The 21299-nt window shown below is 36.5% G+C and overlaps 1 protein-coding gene and 1 pseudogene across 1 annotated transcript; one reads left to right on the forward strand and one right to left on the reverse strand.

Annotated features, from left to right (window-relative positions):
• The first annotated feature begins 895 nt into the window (after nucleotides 1–895).
• LOC130799649 (ATP synthase subunit delta', mitochondrial-like) lies at nucleotides 896–8384 on the forward strand. Its single transcript, XM_057662815.1, has 2 exons — nucleotides 896–1355; nucleotides 7651–8384. The coding sequence occupies exons 1-2, from the start codon at nucleotides 1101–1103 to the stop codon at nucleotides 7993–7995; spliced, it is 600 nt and encodes a 199-aa protein (XP_057518798.1). The 5' UTR covers nucleotides 896–1100; the 3' UTR covers nucleotides 7996–8384.
• Nucleotides 8385–9449: 1065 nt separating this feature from the next.
• The window catches only part of LOC130799648 (lon protease homolog 2, peroxisomal-like), a 13292-nt pseudogene continuing 1442 nt past the window's right edge, over nucleotides 9450–21299 (reverse strand).

Genomic DNA, 21299 nt, shown 5'->3' on the forward strand with positions numbered 1-21299 from the left:
GTTATACTAATAAAGTCATAAATATTTTAATAAAATAAATTTTATAAATACATGGTTTCATATATTTAGAGTTAATAATCAATGGTCAATGTTTATTTCACTACTTTTAATCGAATTAGATGAAAATTGATAGAACTTTATAATTTTAATTGCCGGTCAAACAAGTAAAAGTAACAATGTAATAATGATCACTAATTCATTTGCATTTTCACTATTTTGCTTTAAGTAAAGGAACCTTTTCATCAATTAAAAAATGACTAACAACTTAATCTCATACTGACTCGATCAATAGTAATTAGTAATTCGCAATTCGTCGCCGAATTCTACTTGAAAAATACCCGAACCCGATCTATACCTAGTAAAACCGAACCAATTATTAACCGATGACAACCCGAGACCGATTGAAACTCGACACGAACTTTAACCGACACCGACCTGATGCTAACCCGATAGTTCGAATAACCGATTTTCAACCGAACCGACCCGATTATGACCCGTTGCAACATGCATCCGAAATATAACCGATCCGAAATATGACCGAATCGAATGACACCCGTCCGAAATCGACCCGATCACCCTATTGAACACCTCTAGCTGTTAGCAACAATGAACAAAAGTCTTTCACTTTTCTTGACCACAGAATTTCGTTCGTTGTTACTAACAGCGAATAAATCCAAACCTTAGTTTTGAGAATTTTGTGCTTATTTTGAAAATTAAGTTTTCTTATGCCTATTTAAAAAATATTTTATATAAATTTGCTTATTTTTAGTTTAAATTTTCATCTGATTGGAAATACAAAGATTTTATCATTATTATCATACTCAGTATATTCTGTCCATGAAAAATTATAAGCATGATTTGGAGAGCGAAAAAAAAAAACAATAAGTCATATCCATAAAACACATGAGTTTGTGTATCACGAAACAACACAAACCCAAAAGACCACTTTCTTTTCCCCAACAATTCTCCTCGCTCTTTCATCTTTCCCGTTGAACAGAAGGAAAAATCAACAAAAATCAACCCCAAAATATAAACTTGAAGAAATTCCCAATTCCAAGATTTTACCATTGAAAACCTAAGATTTCACCCTAATTGAAAAAATGTTCCGTCAGTCCACCATCCAATTCATCAGATTTACCAAATCTAGTGCTTTATCAACTGCAGCTGAAGTTCCTGCAATTCCTACTGGGGTTTCAAAATTTGAAGAGCAATGGAAGAAACTGATACCGAACATGGATCCTCCAAAAACCCCTTCTTCCTACATGAAACCTCGTCCTCCTACTCCTTCTACTATCCCTTCTAAGCTTAAAGTTAATCTTGCCCTTCCTTACTCTTCTATGCTTTCATCTAAAGAGGTTTGCCTTTTTCCTTCTTTTCTTCTGTTTGATCATTTTGGGATTAAATTCCACGCCCTTTTTGGGATTAATGTGATCTAAATTTGTTTGATTCAGTGTTTTTTTTTCTTTTGTAATTGTGGATTTAGGACTTTCATGGTCTATTCCATGCAGGGTTTGTTTTGATTCGATTTTAATGCTTGTTTTTGATTGTTTGTGTATAACATATATGGGAAGTTGGGAACCATTTGTTGTGTTTGTTTGATCGAGAAATTTGTGGTGTAGAATGTAGATTGTGTATTTCAATATGAATTATATCCCAATAGTTCAAAAACTGGTGTTTGATTTGTGAAGCAATACTGTTGAGTGAAAGATTAGTTGTCAATTTAATCCAATTGGAGGTGACGGTTGTTTTTCTTATAAAGATTCTTAATTTTGAACCGGAGAAGGGGTGCTTATTAAAACTAGTTGTATCATCTATTGAGGCTTGCCAATAGTTTTCTCTTGTGATAACAAAAATGTGAAAGACTTGATCCGAAAAAAGATGGCGTTGGCCTTTTCTCATTGAGAAGGTAACCTTACTAACTATTAGTAAGTTTATAGGGTTGTCAGTTGATTGGCAGCAAAACTTCCCATTTATCGGTAAAATGGGCGGAATTTCAAATCAGCTTTTCTGCATTACCTCCAATGTTAATTTAGAGGATTGGTCTTATTGGTTTTGTTTTCTACTTTTTATTGTTATGTTGGTTCTTTCGGCTGTAAGGGTTTTGATGGTGCGTTGATGTGTGGTAACTTGTGGAATGTTTGAAGTAGAGAAGAAATGATGCTCACAGAAGAGGCAGCTACGTGTATTCAGTCATGAAAGACAAGAACTGGATACCTAGTCTTTTTTGCTGTTATTTTGCATTGCAGCTGGTTTAATGAGCTCTATATTGCAATTTTTTTTAATGTGGTTACTGATTATAGAAAAGCAATGGAGGAAACAAAGAAAAAGAATATTGTAAGCTTTAGTTTCCCCTTATAAATGTGTTTTTAAATGAAGTTTTCCCTTTGACTTTTGTTCCCTCCAAAAGATTAGTCGATTAGGTCAAATCATGCTTTTTGTCATACCAATTTGCACTTTGTGAAAGGGTTAAGATCAACTTATGTATTGATTTTAGTTTGACTTCATGTTTCACATATCTACGCGGACAACTTCATTTTGACACTAGTGTTTCAAAGGTTAGGGATTCAGTGTCAAGAATATGAAAGATATGGGTTAGTTTTACAAAATGGAGAAGAAATACTATGAGATGGGGCATGCAAGAAAGTATTGTTGCAGATACATGGGATTGAAATAGAAGAAGATTTCCTTTTGTTGACACTAGGAAATTCAAATTTGATCTTGGGCATTCAATGGCTAAAACATTGGGTATTGTAACCACCAATTAGAAAGCACAAACGATGAGGAGGGCTATTTGAGAGGAAGTAGGAGGAATTCTAATCGAATACAATGAAGTGGAAAAATTCACCACTAACTCAATAATATTCTCATTTTTGCAAGCCACCTTACAAGCCTATGCCAACATCTTTCAACTCAAATTAAACTTACCTCCAAAAAGAAACCAAGATCACAGCATTTCCCTTAAAGATGGAATTAAGCTATCAATGGATACCCACACTTCCAAAAAATGAAATATAGTGTATGGTGCAATACATGCTCAGGGCTCTATCAACAAGTCCTTTCTCTAGTCTCGTAATTTTAGTAATGACGAAGGGGAGATCATGGAGAATTTGCGTAGATTACCAGGCCTTAAATAAAGTGACATTGCCTAATAAATATCCCATTACCATGATAGATGAATTACTGGATGAACTCCATGGAGCAATAACATTTACTTAACATGACCTAAGATCTAGATATCACCAAATCCGGTCATGCCATTTGGCTTGACTAATGCCCCTTCAACATTTCATGCTCTTATGAATGAGATATTATGCCTCTTCCAACGTAACGTTGTACTAGTTTTTTTTGCTGATATACTCATATCCAACAAGAATGAGGTGGAACATCGGGAGCATGTGGAACAAGTATTACAATATAATAAATTGGTGGTAAATAAAGGGAAGTGTGAGTTTGGAGTAAACCGTGTAGCTTACTTGGGGAAATATTATCTCTGGCAAAGGGATGGAAGTAGATGAAGAAAAAATAATAGCCATGGTAAGTTGGCTAACACCCATAAATCTCAAAGAATTAAGGGGTTTTTTTGGATTCACGGGGTACTATCCAATTGTCAAGGGGTGTGCCCAAGTGGCCAAGGAAAACTAGCATATCAGCTCACGAAAGGCGTGTTTTCTTGGAATGAAGTAGAAATGGCGTTTGGTTCCTTGAAGAAAGCTAGGACTGAAGTACCGGTATTGGCCCTGCTCGACTTCAATAAACCATTTGTTGTTGAAACATACCGCATACGCTTCAAGCTAGGGGTTTGGTGTGATATTAATACAAGAAAAACACTCAATAGCGTATTTTAGCAAGGCATTCGGAGCAAGGGTTGGTAGCAAGTCCATATTTAAAAAGAATTAATGTAAATAGTCTTCGATGTACTTAAATGGAAACATTATCTAATGGGACAAAGGTTTCTGGATTAGAAGAGTCTGAAGTTTTTACTTGAGTAGCGAGATAGGAAGTGAATACCAGAAATGGGCAATGAAAATCATGGGTCATCATTTTCTATTATTTACAATTCAGGGAAAATCGATATGGTACATGATGCGCTCTCAAGAATTTCCTTGGGACAAATGGAAGTAAGGGCAATGCTAAGTTCACATGGAATAAACTGGACCTGTTGCAAGAATAGGTACTCAAGGATAGGACACTCAATCACATCAGGAAGTCGATGGAAGAAGGAAATAATCCTCCAAAGGGATTCACAATGGAAAATGGAGTGTTGTTTTACAAGGGACGTTATGTATTAGCCAACTTCTCGTCATTTATTGCAGTGCTGAGAATATCACGACTCTCCAATTGGTGAACACACTTGTGAATTGAGAACCTACTTAGTTGAGTGGTTTTGGGAGGGCATGAGGCAATAGATAACAAAGCACGCCAAAGAGTGCAGCACCATTAACAAGCCCAGGCCTCTTATCATAACTATTACCCTTGAATGGTTTGGGAACATGTCACTGTGGATTTTGTAGAGGGGACGTCGAAGTCTGAAGGAGTGGATATTGGTAGTAGTAGATAGACTAACAAAGTATGCACACTTAGTCACCTTGAGGAATCCTTTCACAACTATTAATGTGGCTGGGAAATTTATAAAAGAGATTGTCAAGCTTCACGGATTTCCCACATCTATCATTGTATTCATGAGTATCTTTTGGAGGGAATTGTTCAGGCTTCAACAAGCACAATTGCTACACAATACTGCTTTCCATCCCCAAACTGACTGGCAGACAAAGATTGTCAACAAGGTCTTGGAAACCTACTTTCGATGCTTTGCAAATGGGCATCCAAGGAAGTGGGCTAGCCAGCGAGCTCGATGTCACCAGGTTTGGTCACAACAGTAGACTGCCTTGAGGAGCTTCTACTGGAAAGGGATGCCATGTTAGATGAAGTACACTTCAATATCATCAAGGCACAACAAAGAAACTGGCCCTGAGGTACTATTGTCCTTATAAAAATTTTTAAAAAGTGGGGAAAACAGCTTACTAACTAGAGTTACCTAACTCAAGCTGTATCCCCCTCGTGTTTCATGTGTCCCAGCTCAAGAAAGCTGAGGGGGCACTGACATCTTCTACAAATTTCCCTCCTGTGACAGCAGAGTTGGAGTCAGTGGCACAAACTCAGAACATCCTGCAAGTTTGACCAGTTGATAATTCTCATTTGGATATCCTGGTCCAATGGGAAGGGGTACCAGAGTCTGAGGAAAATTGGGAAGTTTATGCCAAATAACGCACACCTTGAAGATAAGGTGCAACATTTGGCGGCAGGTATTGTCGTACCTGAGATGGAAACGGAATGGGTGATGTTTGTCGTACCTGAGATGGAAAAGGAATGGGTGATGTATAAAAGGTGTAACATATTAGCTAGAAATATGGAAGGGAATAATACGGAAATTACAGCTGATATTGGGTCTGTTATGATGTAAGTAATTCTGTTATTAAGTCATCCTATAATCTAGGTATTAGTCTAGATATAAATAGAGGGCATTTGTATTCTGGGGAGTGTGAATGAATTGAGACAGATATTGTGTAGGAGCCTGCAGTTGCTTGAAAATTGTGCCTTTTAGTGAATAACCATTCATTCTGTTGGTCTTAATTTGGTTCTTGTTCATTAATCTTGAACAATTGTGTCAGATCCTGGATATGTTACAGTTACATAGTAATGAAGGGAATTTTTTATCGAGGGTGGGTGGGTGACTGACTTGAGGCTGCTCTATTTTAAAGGTCAATGCTATTACGTCTGTTTGTTTCTTGCTTCATAATCATACATCATATCATATCATACATTCTAATAAAAATGTTGAAAAATAACAAATGTCGTCTTTAGAGGACCTATGACAAATGGAATTATATTTTTGGATGATAATGGATTACATGACAATGTTTACCTAATTTAGAATTTGATGTTTTTTTTAAAATTGGAGCTAAATTAGGTAAGTATTTATGTAATTTATTATAACAATTCTGTAAACCTAATCTAGAATTTAATGTATTTAATTGACTGAAAAAAAATACTCCCTTCATTCTTTAAAGAAGTTCCTACTTTCCATTTGTTGTTCCCAGAAGAATCTTTCCATTTATATCATAGATTTTGGACAAAAATAACCTTACACATCCTCAATGCTTATGATCCCCACATATCTTCTACTAATTTTATTTTAACATTTTTATATTCCTTAGGTTCCTTACATGTTTTCCATTAACTTTATAAAAACCATTTTTTATTAGTTTTGGTCCTCATAATTTTTTCCATTAAGGTTTTTTTAATATTTTTTTAAAATATTTATGGTCCCCACTTTTTCTCCATCAAATTTTCTTATTTAATAAAATAATATCTTCACTATTTAAAAGATTCTATTTTTCTTAATTCCCGTGAACATTTCTTATGGGAACTTTATTAAGGAATGGAAGAAGTAATGTTTTTGATAAATAATAAAAAAACAGTAATTAATTGTTGCTTTAAAAGAGTAATGTATTCGAAAAATTTAATTACGATAATATATACATGCATTATTCTTTGAATTTATATTATTGTGGAGTATTGCATACTAATAAATTCTTCGTGCGTTGTACGAGTTTATATACTAGTTTTCCTTATTAGTGTCACTTTGTTAGTGTATTTTTTCTGGCATTCACATTTGTGTGTCCTGACGTATGTTGTGATTCAAGTGTGTGCTGCAAGTATGCAACTGTTGATATCTCCTCCCCCTCCCCCAACCACTGCACACATCCCAAAAATGACTAACTAACAAAATTTGTGCTTTCTTTCTTTTTTTTTTATTTATATATATTTTTTAAGTGGATTCATGAGCTAGAATTTGCAGGATGACTAATGGTGTGTATATATATGTGTGTGTCTGTGTGTACAAGGACCATGACAGTTCACTCAGTCAAAAGTCCACCTATCATTGCAATGGAGTTATGGTTCCAATATGGGCTTCAAGCTTGCATATCATGCTTTTTAATTATGAAGTGGTTGATGGTCTTTGCATATTTATATTGAAAGCTCTGTGATTTATGGCCACCTACATCGTTACGCGTTAACCACATTCCCTAACTAAGCTTACCTGCTCAAGCCATATTCTCGTGACTTGAAAATTCTCATAGAAGTATTTTGTGAAATAATGGCTGCTTACATGGTTTCATTGAAACATAAACTTGGGAAACTTCTAAAGACTTCAAAAGTGGAAAATTTGTGACAAGGGACAAGTTTTGACATTTAATCTATTCATTCAAAACACTAGTTTCACAGTGCATTTTTTATATGTGGTAATGTTCTTTAAAAGCTTTCAACTAGAAGCACTATATTTATTGTCTATGTCCCCATGAGTAATGAGAATAGCCGTTTGTTTATGCCTTCAGATCATCAATGAATTTATTACTCCTGTAATGTGGCTCTTGTGTGACTGGTACAATTTTGGGGTATATTTTCCTTTGGATTCGGGGTGGGGGGATGCGGAATTATTTGTGTGCATAATCCGTTTCTGATAATTTTGCTTGAAATATGAGGGAGTAGCAATGATGAATGGTGCTTTTGACCGCATCATATTTTCTGTTGATCCATCTACAAGAAGTTCCTGCACTTAAGCTTGTTTCTAATGTGGTCTACTTTCAGGTTGATATGATCATAGTTCCCGCAACCACTGGTCAGATGGGTGTGCTTCCTGGTCACGTTCCCACAATTGCAGAGTTGAAGCCAGGGATCATGTCCGTCCACGATGGGAATGACGTGACTAAATACTTCATTAGCACTGGATTCGCAATGATTCATGCAAATTCACATGCTGATGTAGTTGCAATTGAGGCGGTACCTATTGATCAAATTGACCCTGCTGCTGTTCAGAAGGGCCTTGCTGAATTCAACCAAAAGCTCAGCTCTGCGTCCACTGATTTGGAGAAAGCTGAAGCCCAGATTGGAGTCGATGTTCACAGTGCTCTTAATGCTGCTCTCACCGGCTGATATTAGACAGAGTATGATTTTTTTCTCCTGTTTTGTTTAATTCATTCGAGGTAATGTCGAATGTTTAGAATCATTTACAGTACAGTACAGCTCTCTCTAGATGACGCTGTGTTCGCCCTGGAATACGAAAAATAAATTGATGTGAAACTGGAGCCATTCGTGCGTTTTTGCTGGAAACTCATTCAATCATTATTTGAGTGAGTATCCATTTTTGTATGTAGTATGTACGGCCATCTTTGGTCAGTAGAAAAGTTGCATCATTGGACATGTATCCTGATGTGCTAGAGTTTTAAGTTCTTTTCATGCTAAACCATCATCCCAATTTGTATTTCGCTTAAGAGAAATCAAATTTCATGTGTCAAATTGAAGATCTGCTTTTATTTTCTACATTTCCATGGAATACAAGGGTTTGTGTCATTATAGTCTTAGGCAAGGTTATTAGTTGCAAATTGCAATGCAAGGATCCATGCCATTACGATCTGGACCGACCGGATCGTACTTGGGATTGATAGTATAAGAGTAGGAGTGGATCGATTGTTGTAGAATAGAGCTCAATGTGATCTGATTTAAAAACTCGAATTGAAATTGAATTCTACTTGACTCGAAAATGTATTATTTTTTTTGGTTTGCTAAACCGACATTGCCTTAATCGAAGTTGTACCTCAATCTGTTGATAACCGAAAATAGAAAACTAAACCCCAACTGCGATCGATTTTTATTATCAACATGTAACCATTGACTGAGATTGCCTGAATCTAATAGTGACCAAATAAAATTATATCCTAGCCGAATTATGCACGACACCGAGCTCGATCCGGCTAAAATCAACATAACCTTAACTTGAATTGATTTTTAATCGAACCGTTGTAAACCCAAATGATTTTTAACCTAACTATTCTAAACCCAAAATGATTTTTAATTAAAAACAAGTCGAAACTCCAAGAAATTAATGTTTAATTTTAGTTTATCAAATTATTATTAATTTATCGAATAATTTCAACAAATTTATAACTGATTTAAGTTATCAAATGATGTATGTTTGAAAGCTAATTTTTAGTATTGCAACATTATAAATTGTATCAATAAATTAAAAAATTCCTATAAAATTAACATTAATTATAAACAGTTAAGCATTTTACAAAAACTCTAATCTCTTAGTAACATGTTAAAGTGCATTAATAAAAAAAACAAATTGTTTAATATCATCATCATTATACCGGTGTATCCCGCTCATAGAAAACTATGGTCAGGGCTTAGGGAGGAAAGAAAGACAACAGCTCATACCCATAGAGAAGTGTGCAGTCAAAGAGTTCCTTAGCTCGAGAAGGGTCTTCAAAGAGAGAGAAACCTGCAACTTACAACCCACATTGACCATGAATAGTAATGAAATAACTAAAAATATATAGAAATAAAATACGTACAAACAACTAAAAATAAATTGTTTAATCAATACTTCAATTTTGAGTTATCTTGCTATCCATCACAATTATTTTAATTTTTTAACCCACATTGACGGTGAAGGTTATAATTTATAAACAGTCCATGAAGATAAAAATTGATTTATAAAATGGAAGGTAAGGACAACTCAATGAATCATTTATAAATTGATAAGTCATATTAATGCTAAATCTACAAATCTCACATTAGTTGTCGAAATGAATACAACACAATACATTACATATTAATATCCAATACTACTAATAATATGAGGACAACTCAAAATATTGGATATGAATAAATTGAGAGTCTTACCAAGTGCTTACACTACAAAAGAACGGATATATAACGATGCACAGTTTTCTCGAAAAAGTCATTGCTAAAGGAATTTAGAGACGGACTCGCAATGGAAAAGTATTCGTCGCTAAAATGGAGTTGTCGCATTTGTCATTGTTTTCTACTGGAAATATTCCCTCATTATGCATTGCAAAAGTCATCGCATTTTGTGCGACGACAATGTTTGTCGCGACTGCTGCTGAGTTTAACAAAATGGCATTTCGTCGTCCATCCATTGCAATTTTGCTCATTTACAAGGGCCATGAAACCTGCCCATCGCAGAGTCCGTCGTGAATTTTTGCAGTAATTTTCCTGATAAAGAAGCAACATTTCACAATTTGATTATCACTTCTAACTCAACTGCATTTCAAAATGCAGATCTTGCAACCTCAGAGATGAAGCATCATTAATCTTGCAAATAAAGATATATAGCTTTACATTAAACTTTACAAGATGGCTTTTGAGCTGTTTAATTTTTTGGGTTTGAAGGCCTCAATATAATGGAAGCTTCTATACAGGATACGAGGCTGAACTGCTAATAATCTTCAAAGCTCACCAAACTATATTTTAAGCAGAATCAATAGTAATACTCATCCTCTACACACAATGCAGCTCAGACTGCCCAGAAATTCTTCTCTATTCATAGAAAACCACCCATGAATGCCTTCAAGGCTGAACCTCACATGTCACATCCCTCTGCTGAACAAAATTTATTTCGACAGTTCACATATTTTTCGAACATATAAGCTTTCAACTTCTATCATAACCTTGCACGCTGTCTCCATGGACATCCACCTTCAAACGCCTGTTCTAATACATCTTCCAACCGTTTGGCATATATTATCTGTCAATTTGGAAGAGTAGAATTGATAAGGAAGAGAATAAATGATTCATTTCATATACAGTTTTGAAATGAACTTCATACTTGGATTAGCACACAGAAGAACTGCTGCTGGAAAGTGTGAAAGTCATTCATTTTGGGATCATATTTCGGAAATCAACTAAAGTGAGTCGGAGTTTGTTGATCTGTGGTCTGCATTAGATAAAAGATAATAGTAATACCTCAAGACTAGAAAGAACTGCTGGTGGTACTTCAACCAAATCCTTTGAATTACGCTCAGGCAATATGACTCGTTTTATACCATATCGATGTGCCGCCAATACCCGTCACATACCAGTTCAAGAAAAATTTCAGCATTCAGTGAACTACGAAAATACATAAAAAGCAAAGCACACGCCAAAATCTTTAATTGAGTGCTGAACTCAATATCAGTGTAACTTGTTTTTAAACTTGTTCAGTTATTTAAAAACAAGTTTTGCTTCTTGAGAAGAAATTAAATAATGGAGTTAACCAATTACCAGCAACTAATTAGTGCTTCATTCTTTTCACTTGGAAACTCTTATTTTAAAATAGTCAACTTGTTTAGCAAGCAACCTTTTTTCAACGCACAAGTCGGATTAGGTTTACATTGTCAAACCAATTTAAATAAAAAGATTTAGGCAAAGTATTATCCATAGTAAACCAGAACAAACCTGTTAGCCAACTCTATGTAATGGCAAGAGAAAACCACGACGAAGGAACTACAACTTATGACAAGAACTACGTGAAAAAGCAAGAAAATTAAGCATCTCAGACCAACCTTATCTTTGATACCACCCACAGGAAGTACAAGACCCCTCAAAGTCATCTCCCCAGTCATAGCTGTATCTGCTCTCACTCCTTTCACTTAACAAAGAAACGAGTGCTGTTACCAGTGTAACACCAGCTGAGGGACCATCCTTAGGAACAGCCCCAGCCGGAAAATGTATATGAATGTCCTGCCCTTCCATTAAGTTGATTTTTCCAGTAGCAACCAAGTTGAGCTCCAAGGCTCTAGCTCTCACCTATAAATATTTAAATCGAAGAAATTAGATCAGAGTACATTAATCACACATCCATAACAGAACAATTAAAAAGTTCAAATAAATGTATTGCAATCATGCAGTACAGCACACCTTGCATCTAGCTATTAATAATGACAAAAATTACCCATGTGAGAGCTATTTGTGCGGACTCCTTGATAACATTGCCAAGTTGTCCAGTCAGATGTAACTGTCCCTTACCAGCCATTTTCGTTGCCTCAACACATTGAACGTCTCCACCAAAAGCAGTCCACACCAGTCCAACAGAAACCCCAGGATTTGAAACTAGTTCTGCAGTTTCTTTGTCATCATACCTTGGTGGCTGTAACCACATAGGAAACTTTTCTGATACCTTCAAAAGCTTTTTCTATGAAGAACATTATGCCTTGCTACTAGAGGTGTTCAACGGGTCGGGTCGGGTCAAAATTTAAATGGGCCGGGGCGGGCGAAGCAGGTTATGTCAAACTGTTAAACGGGCTGGGGTAGGCTCAACCCTACTTATGTATATAATAATATCATTTAAAAATGTAAAAAAAGTTCTAATTTTTTTTTTGCAATTAATACTTATAACTATCCGACCCGGCCCTTTACACTAGGCCCGTTAATAACCCGCTCTATTATTGACCCGACCCGTTAAAATATGACCCGACCCTTGACCCATTTGGTCGACTCGCCCTATTGAACACCTCTACTTGCTAGTTGCTACCAAACAAGATGTATAAATGCCATTTTAAACATGTGATGAACCCAAATGAATTGGTAGAAACTACTGAATTACTCAAAAAGCCTATAAGCCCGGTCAATCAAAGGGGGCTAATAAAAGATGAAAGGGACACAAAATACTCACACCCAAAACATTTTCGAGCATAGTTTCATCCACAATTAGAGGCAATATAACCTGCAACGTATTTGAAATTTCTTTATTATTAGCACCCATTGGGATAATCTCCATTTCTACTACAGCTCCTTCAGCAAGCCTGCTATCCTGTACAGGTGAAGTCAGCTGATGAATATCTTTACTAACTGCCATAGCATTATCTTGCTCAGAAACTTTGACAGCTGCTGCACGAGCTAAAGCAGACAAATTCCTTTCCAGATTTCGTACACCAGCTTCTTCAGTATATCGATGGATTATGTGGTTCACCATACCCTGCCAGAATTTACATCACAAATCAAAAAAGTTTGTGTTCTATGAAAAAATCACTAATAAACTTAAGAATTGATAATGCCGATCATATTAAAAACAAGAGAAATTCAAAACTTATTTTCTCAACTCAGGGGGTTGGGAGGGATTCTAACAAATCAAAGTCCAAGCAAACTGGTAGCATAATTACTAACCAAGAGAGTTCCAACTTATATGTGTTGAAGCACTGTGTAGGATAAACACACAGCTTATCTTAAGACATAAATTAGATTTTTATAGACAAGCAGCAAGCAGTGCATTGTTACACAGAAGATAAAACTGAAAATGATAATTTATCACCAAATATAGAAATATGTTGCCTTTTAAAAGTTAAGAATAAAGGGAAGACGGGTAAAGTAAGGTCGAAAATCCAACACTAACAGAGCACTAATACAGTAACAACCGGGTTCGTAAGAACAAGATAACATAGGTCATCACTGATAAAACCAAACCTCCTCTGGGGATGGGGAGTTTAAGCTCATAAAAATAAGAATGATGCCAAAACCCCAACATATGCAGGTGACTAGATCAACCCAAATAAAATGTGAGAGACAAAGCAAGATACATAACAAGCACTTCTGTAATCCAACTAACAGGGCTTCCACCTAGGGAGGATGAGAGGAAGATGTACACTATTCCTTGCATGGATGTCATCCATGATGGAATGGTGATAATGGATGACAAAGCTAGAGACAATTGACGAATCCATAGCATCCAAAACTTAGGCATCATTGATTCTTTTGACTTTAAAAGTTCACCGTTCAAGAAGCCGAAGAGACAAAATTAATATTGCAAACGTCTACAACTGATTCACAATTCTAAATCTGGGATGTCTCAAAACTGGTTACAACTTCTCTATCTACCAGAAAAAAAAATATAATCCTAGTTCACAAATAATTTACTCTCCAACTCAGAGATGTGATGCCGCAAGTTTCACAAGAAGGAAACGTGCTAGTATCGACAAATCAGAGATATAATCTAAGTTATTCAAGATAAGTAATACGAATAAAATAAGTGGCTACCTGTTATGAAGTGGCTAGCAAAATCACTGTAACAGAAATAAAGAACAGAGAAGAGAAGAATTTAGACAGAGATTAGGAAAGAAAGAGAGATATAGTGGAATGCTTGTATTATGGTAAGAGAGCAGTATACTCCCCTGAGCTCTTCGAGTGGCCCAGTAACTCCTACAAGGTAATTCACTAAGATACTACAAGCATAAGAAAGGAAAGTACAATATTCTAGAAACCCTCCCCAAGTACAGCTCAGCATCACCAAAACAGAAAGATTCCTTTACTAACAGAATTTTAGTAGCTGCCTTCTATTGTTTACCCCTTCTGGAATATGTATAACGGAGTGTGGGTCGTGGGTTAGCTTGGTCCATGACACTACCATCATCATTATTGCGTTACCCAAATGCCATTAAGCGGCTCCCACCAGGTGGGGTTTGGGAGAGTCGGACGTACGCAACCTTATCCTTAATAATGATAAAATTAACAAAGAGGTTGTTTCCGATTTGAAGCAAAACCCAGATCTCAGAGAAAAACAAGAAAGATATTTTATTCAGATCTTGAAAAGAGGAGAAAATACAATTGAATTATCCAGAATATTTACAACAAATATATATACAAAAAATAGAAAATAGCTGAGCTGTCATGTGGGAATGTAAAAGAATCCTTAGAGGATGAGTCATCAGCAGTATCTCCAATACCCCCCTCAAACTTGGGGTGGTTGCAGAATCAATCATGCCAAGTTGGGAAAGCAATGAATGAAAATGTGGAGATGGTAATGCCTTGGTGAACAAATCAGCTAGCTGGGAAGCAGTAGGCAAATAAGTGAGCTGCAGCAAGCCTTCCAAAACTTTATCACGAGTGAAGTGACAATCGATCTCGATGTGTTTAGTTCGCTCGTGAAATACTGGATTTTTAGCTATGTGAATGGCCGATTGATTGTCACAATGTAAGGTGACTGGGGTGAGATTAGAAATACCCAATTCTTCTAATAAACGGACAAGCCAAGTGACCTCACTTGCTGCTGCTGCCATGGCTCGATATTCAGATTCAGAGGAAGACTTAGACACCACTGATTGTTTCTTGTTTTTCCAAGAGATGGGAGAAGAGCCTAGTTGTACTAAATAGCCTGTAATAGACTTTCTACTGTTGGGACAAGAGGCCCAGTCAGCATCAGAGAAGGCTTGAAGAGTTAACTGAGTATTCCCATTTAAAAGAATACCCTGACCAACTGTCCCTGCTACATATGGCAACACATGATGAAGGGCTTCCAGATGTGGAGTACGAGGAGCATGAAGGAACTGGCTAAGAGTTTGAACCGCATAAGAAAGATCTGGTCTGGTATTAGTCAAAAAATTCAGCTTACCAACCAATGACCGATAAATATTGGGATTATCACATAAGTCACCTTGATCAAGATGAAGTTTCAGATTGATTGGGAGAGGAGCTGGGGCTGGATGACGAAGGTCCATCTGTGAGTCTTGCAATAGTTCCTTGGTGAATTTCGTTTGAGTAAGAATTAGACCATCAGAAACATGAGTAACTTCCATGCCAAGGAAGAAATTAAGACAACCCAAATCCTTGATGCTAAAAAAATTATGCAGATGATGTTTGAGAGCACAAATTTCTTCTGAATTGGTACCTGTTAAGATAATATCATCAACATAAATTGCTGCCAAAGTGATATGCACTCCTTCCCTTTTTATGAAAAGGGAGTAATCTGATCTGGACTGAAGAAAACCTTGAGTGGAGAGAACATGAGTTAACTTGGCATATCATTGCCTTGATGCTTGTTTAAGACCGTAAAGAGATTTCTTGAGCTTACAAACCTTATTAGGGGCTGCAGAAAATCCAGGAGGAGGTGCATATCATTGCCTTGATGCTTGTTTAAGACCGTAAAGAGATTTCTTGAGCTTACAAACCTTATTAGGGGCTGCAGAAAATCCAGGAGGAGGTTTCATATATACTTCCTCGTGGAGGTCCCCATGGAGGAAGGCGTTATTCACATCTAACTGAAACAAGGGCCATTTGTGGTGAGCTGCAAGAGCCAAAATTCATCTGATAGTAGGCATTTTAACCACAGGAGAGAAAGTTTCTTCAAAATCAATACCATACTTTTGTGTGTATCCCTGAGCAACCAAGCGAGCCTTGTATCTTTCTAAAGTTCCATCAGCCTTCAACTTTACTTTGAAAACCCACTTGCAACCTATAGCTTTTTTGTGTGGAGGCAAACCTACAATATCCCAAGTATTATTTGTTTCAAGAGCATTAAGTTCTTTCTGCATAGCTGCCACCCATGAAGGATCCTTAGAAGCCTGAGTGTAAGAATGTGGTTCAGAAATAGAGAGGACTTTGGAAAGAAGATTGTGATGTGAGAGAGGCAAGGATGTCAAAGAAACAAGATTGCACCAATGCTTCTGAGCTGCGTAGGTTTGGTAGTCTGAAAGATATGAAGGGACTTTGGATGTTCTTGTAGAACGTCTGACTGGTGGGGGAGGAGGTGGGGATGAAGCCGGTGGATTAAAAGGAGAATTTGGTGTAGTGACATACAAAGGAGAAAGGTCTACAAGAAGTGCATCAGAAGAAGAAGAAGAAATATTTGCAGGGGAAGAATCTAGAGAAGTAGAAGATGGTGAAACAGGAGTACTATCTATTTGGAATGCATCTGGCAGAGGGAAATCAGAGAAAGGAATAGAAATAGTGGACTGTGGCATGTAAAAGTTAGAAGCATATGTAGAAGCTGGTTGTTTAGAGTAATGAAAAGGAAAGTGCAATTCATGGAAAAGAACATCCCTAGAAACAAGGATTTTATTTGTAGATAGATCTAGGACCTTATAGCCTTTTTGCGTGGGTGGGTTACCAAGGAAAACGCATGGTGTTGATCTAGGGTCAAACTTGGATCTGTGAACGGGTGACGTTAAAACATAGCATAGGCAACCAAAAGATCAAAGATGAGACAGATCTGGAGCAGAATTGTATAACTTTTCATATGGTGTCTTATTAAACAAAGGTTTAAGAGGCATTCGATTAATCAAGTACGTAGCACAAAGAAGGGCCTCCCCCCAATATTGTAATGGTAACTTTGCTTGGAAGAATAAAGATCTGGCTGTGGCTAGCAGGTGTCTATGTTTTCTTTCAACTACACCATTTTGCTGCGGTGTATTGGTACAACTAGTCTCATGTACAATTCCGTTGTTACGATATACTTGCTTAATATCACCTTCACATAGTTCCTGTGCATTATCAGATCTAATAACAAGCACTTTAGTAGAAAAATGCAATTCAACATACAAGAGAAACTGCTTAATAACAGAAACCACATCGGATTTATACTTTATTAAATGTGTCCAAGTAGCTCGAGTAAAATCATCCACTATTGTAATAAATTGGTTACATCCTGAATGTGTGGTGACCTTATAAGGCCCCCAAATATCAATATGCAAAAGCTGAAATGGCTTTACAGTTTTGATACTACTCTGAGGGAATGGTAACCGATGTTGTTTAGCTAGAGGACATATATGACAAAAAAAAGAACCTATACAAGAAGAAACATCACAATCAGGAACTAAATGCTTTATTTGCGTAAAAGGTAAGTGGCCTAATCTTAAATGCCAAAGTTGAGCAGAAGGAATAGAGGCAGTAGTAGAAGCTAAGAGAGCTGTAGAGCATGCTGGAAAGGTAGCATGATATAACCCTTCTTGTAATCTACCAAGAAGAATTGGTGACTCTGTCATTGACTGCCCCTGAAGAAAGCATTGATTGTGATTAAAAGAAATTGTGCATTTAAGATCAGAACAGAGGCGATGCACAGATAATAGATTGAAATGAAACAAAGGAGCATGCAACACATTATGCAAAATCAAATTATTTTGTAATCTAACAGAGCCTATGTGAGAAATAGGAATGTGTTTCCCATTAGGAATAGTAATCTTTGCATTTAGATCAAAAATAGGTTTGTAAGTATCAAACATAGCCAAATCAGTGCATATGTGATCGGTTGCTCCACTATCCAAAAGCCAATCATGAGTAGAACATGATAAAAAGCACATAATACCTGCCATATGAGCTTGAGGAGTAGAAGTATTAGAAAGAACACCTGGTTGAGGTAGCCACAGAAGAAACTTATGAAAGAGAAGATTGTTTGTTCAGCAATTCTACTAGATAGTTATACTGTTCTATGGAGATGGAAGGAGAAGCCTCAGAGTGAGAAAAGGCATAAGGCCTCTCAGAACTAGTACTCTCAGTAAGGGATTGTGAGTCAGAGTAAGAAGAAGAATAGACTGCAATTTTCTTATCTTTGAAGCCTTTAAAATCCGGAGGATATCCATGGACTTTGAAACAACGTTCATAACTATGGCCAGGTACTTTACAGTGAGTACAAAAATAGGAAGAAACGTGCCTTTTTGAGCCATTATTCTTCCCTTGAAACTTAGTGTTGGTCTGAGACGGAGCGGCATTTCTTAGGAGCATTAGAATAGAATGCCAAAGAATTAACAGAAGAAGGTTGATGAAACTGAGCCAGATTCTTGTGTTCCTCCTCTTGAGAGAATAAGCGATAAGCATCAGAAACATTTGGTAAAGGACGCATCATCAAGATATTACCTCGAACCGAAGAGAATTGATCATGCAACTTCATGATAAATTGAATAAGCCTATGCTCTTGTTGTTGTTTGAGAATGCGTTGTGTCAAATTACAGGTACATTTATTACAGATACAGACATGAGTCGGATTAATTGCCTGCATCTCATCCCAAAAACCTCGAATTTTCGTGTAAAACTCAGCAACAAAGAGATTACCTTGAGTAATTTCAGCAATTTGTTGTTCCAATGAGAATAATTGCGTTCCAGTCGTATGACCAAAACGATCATCAAGATCCTTCCAAATAGTAGTGGCATCTTGAAGATACAAAACACTCTTTGAGATTGTCGGCTCAAGATTGAAAAGAAGCCAGGAGACAATTAGATCATTGCACCTTTCCCAAGCAGAGAAGGTTTTGTCATCAGATGAAGGTCGTGGAACAGCACCGGTAACAAATTTCAGTTTGTTACGAGCCGAAAGCGCAACAAGCATAGATCGCTTCCAATCAGAGTAACCTTTACCATTGAATTTAGTTGAAACTAATTGCTGTGAAGTCTGATCAGTTGGATGAATATAGAAAATACTAGAAGGATCTTGATTGAGAGAAAAAGATTGCGAAGAAATTTCAGAAGACATGATAGAATTTGGAGTAAAAAAAAATGGCGAGAAAGAAGAAGAGATTCAGAATTTGCAAATAGGAAAAATGGCGGGGAAAACTGAGAAAAGGAAGAAGAGAGATGGGTCAAGATCTTGTTTGCTCTGATACCATGAAGCAAAACCCAGTCTCAGAGAAAAACAAGAAAGATATTTTATTCAGATCTTGAAAAGAGGAGAAAATACAATTGAATTATCCAGAATATTTACAACAAATATATATACAAAAAATAGAAAATAGGTGAGCTGTCATGTGGGAATTGTAAAAGAATCCTTAGAGGATGAGTCATCAGCAGTATCTCCAATACGATTGACCCTTGGTAGCAAGTATCAAGTACGAATTTTCATGAAAAAAGGAGTGTAAATGATTTGATAAGTCATTTTATTAACATGGTGTAGCTACCAATACATTAAAAAGAATTATAACAAGCTCACTCTTTATGATAATTCTAATGAGTACATGAACCAGAATAAAACTAAGAAGTGCCACCAACATTTGATGTAGGTGGGACCCAAATGGATTATTTTTTCAAGTTAGTTTAAAAAATCAATAAACAACAACATTCCAATTGCCCAATGTCAATAAGGGTCTTCCACAAGGCAGCGTTGAGGGGGGGTTTTTCCGATGTATACAACCCAAGTCTTGTTAGTGATAACAAAGAGGTTGTTTCCAATCGACCCTTGACACATGTGAATTTCGGTGCTCGTATAAAAATGGCCCTTGCACTTGGGAGACTGTAAATAAGAAATTTGGCATAAGACAAAATCATTATTCATTATTAAAGATGTTTTAAATTAGCCTAATAACGATTGTAACTTGATTCACAAACAGAGTATGTACAATACATATACAGCAGAAAAGCAGCTACCTCAGGAATCTGAAGGAACTCAGAACTTAATCCATGTTGGTCCAGAACTCGAGGTATAAGATACTGCATAGCAATTTTGACTTTCTCTTCTGGCGTATATCCAGGAAGTTCAATGACTTCCATCCTATCTAGAAGTGGAGGAGGAATAGGCTTCGCCTTATTTGCAGTTGCCACAAAAATAATTTTGGATAGATCATAAGGAACATTCAAATAACTGGATAACTTTGGTTAAGGGATGAAACCTCCATTTTGGAAAAAAAGAAAAAGAAAGATGGATGACAATATGACACCCAATTCAGATCCACATTCACAAGATTGACAGACTTGCTTATACAACATAGACGGTTTTATGTTGTCATGCACAGAAATTTTGGATCCAAGAGGATCTGATAGCCTGGTAGAAAAGCCTGTCCACAATACATTGGCATTTTTTGATAAGCGGATTAAGCATTAATTTTGTAAGATTTGAAGACTTAATTCACAAAGATTGGGAGGAGAAAGGAAAGGAGGACATTAGTAAAATATAACAAGTTAACCATAATAGCAAAATCTATGGCTTATTTAGACATTTTTTGACAAAAAAGCTAACACTGACATCATCCTGCAACTCTCAGCCACCATTACTTGCCCTGAGGTATGCAAAAGAGTGAAAGACCATAACTTGCAGATTAGGGAAGATTGATACCCTTCATACCATTCTCCTCTCCCCCTTCCCAAAAAATATGTTGTCTTTTGAGATGAGAAGAAACAAATCCCTCCCTCACCCCTCTTTGCCTTCCTTGAAACAACATCGAGACATGAACAACAGGCAATACCATGTGATAACCATCTAGTAATATTTTATAGTAAGATTCGGATCAATCATAGGAAGTTGATATATTAAGAATCAAAATTTTGGAAATAATATCATGAAAGGATACTGGTCATTGAAAGTTTTGTTCTGCTCAGGATCAAGGACTTCAAGCAATGCTGCAGCAGGATCCCCACGGACATCAGAGCCAGTTTTGTCAATCTCATCTAGCAGCATTACTGGATTGGATACACCAACTCTCTGGTTACCCACAAATGAACATAGTAAGGACATTGAACAATAAGCAAAACTATAGAAGTAGCCTGTAGTAACCAACAAATTCACATATAAGTAACTAGAGGATAGCAAGCATTTGAATTTTTTTCCCAAATCAAGGAACCATGAGTCATCCGGATAACATATAAGAGCAGATGAAGCTAGTCAATACCTGAACAAGATCCTGTTTTAATCAAATCTGAAAGTTTTACATAGTTGCCAAGGTCAGCTTCAACTCAAAATATCAAACATTACCAAAGACAAACAATAA

The sequence above is a fragment of the Amaranthus tricolor genome, chromosome 14 (genome assembly GCF_026212465.1).
Source record: "Amaranthus tricolor cultivar Red isolate AtriRed21 chromosome 14, ASM2621246v1, whole genome shotgun sequence".
Taxonomy (NCBI): domain Eukaryota; kingdom Viridiplantae; phylum Streptophyta; class Magnoliopsida; order Caryophyllales; family Amaranthaceae; genus Amaranthus; species Amaranthus tricolor.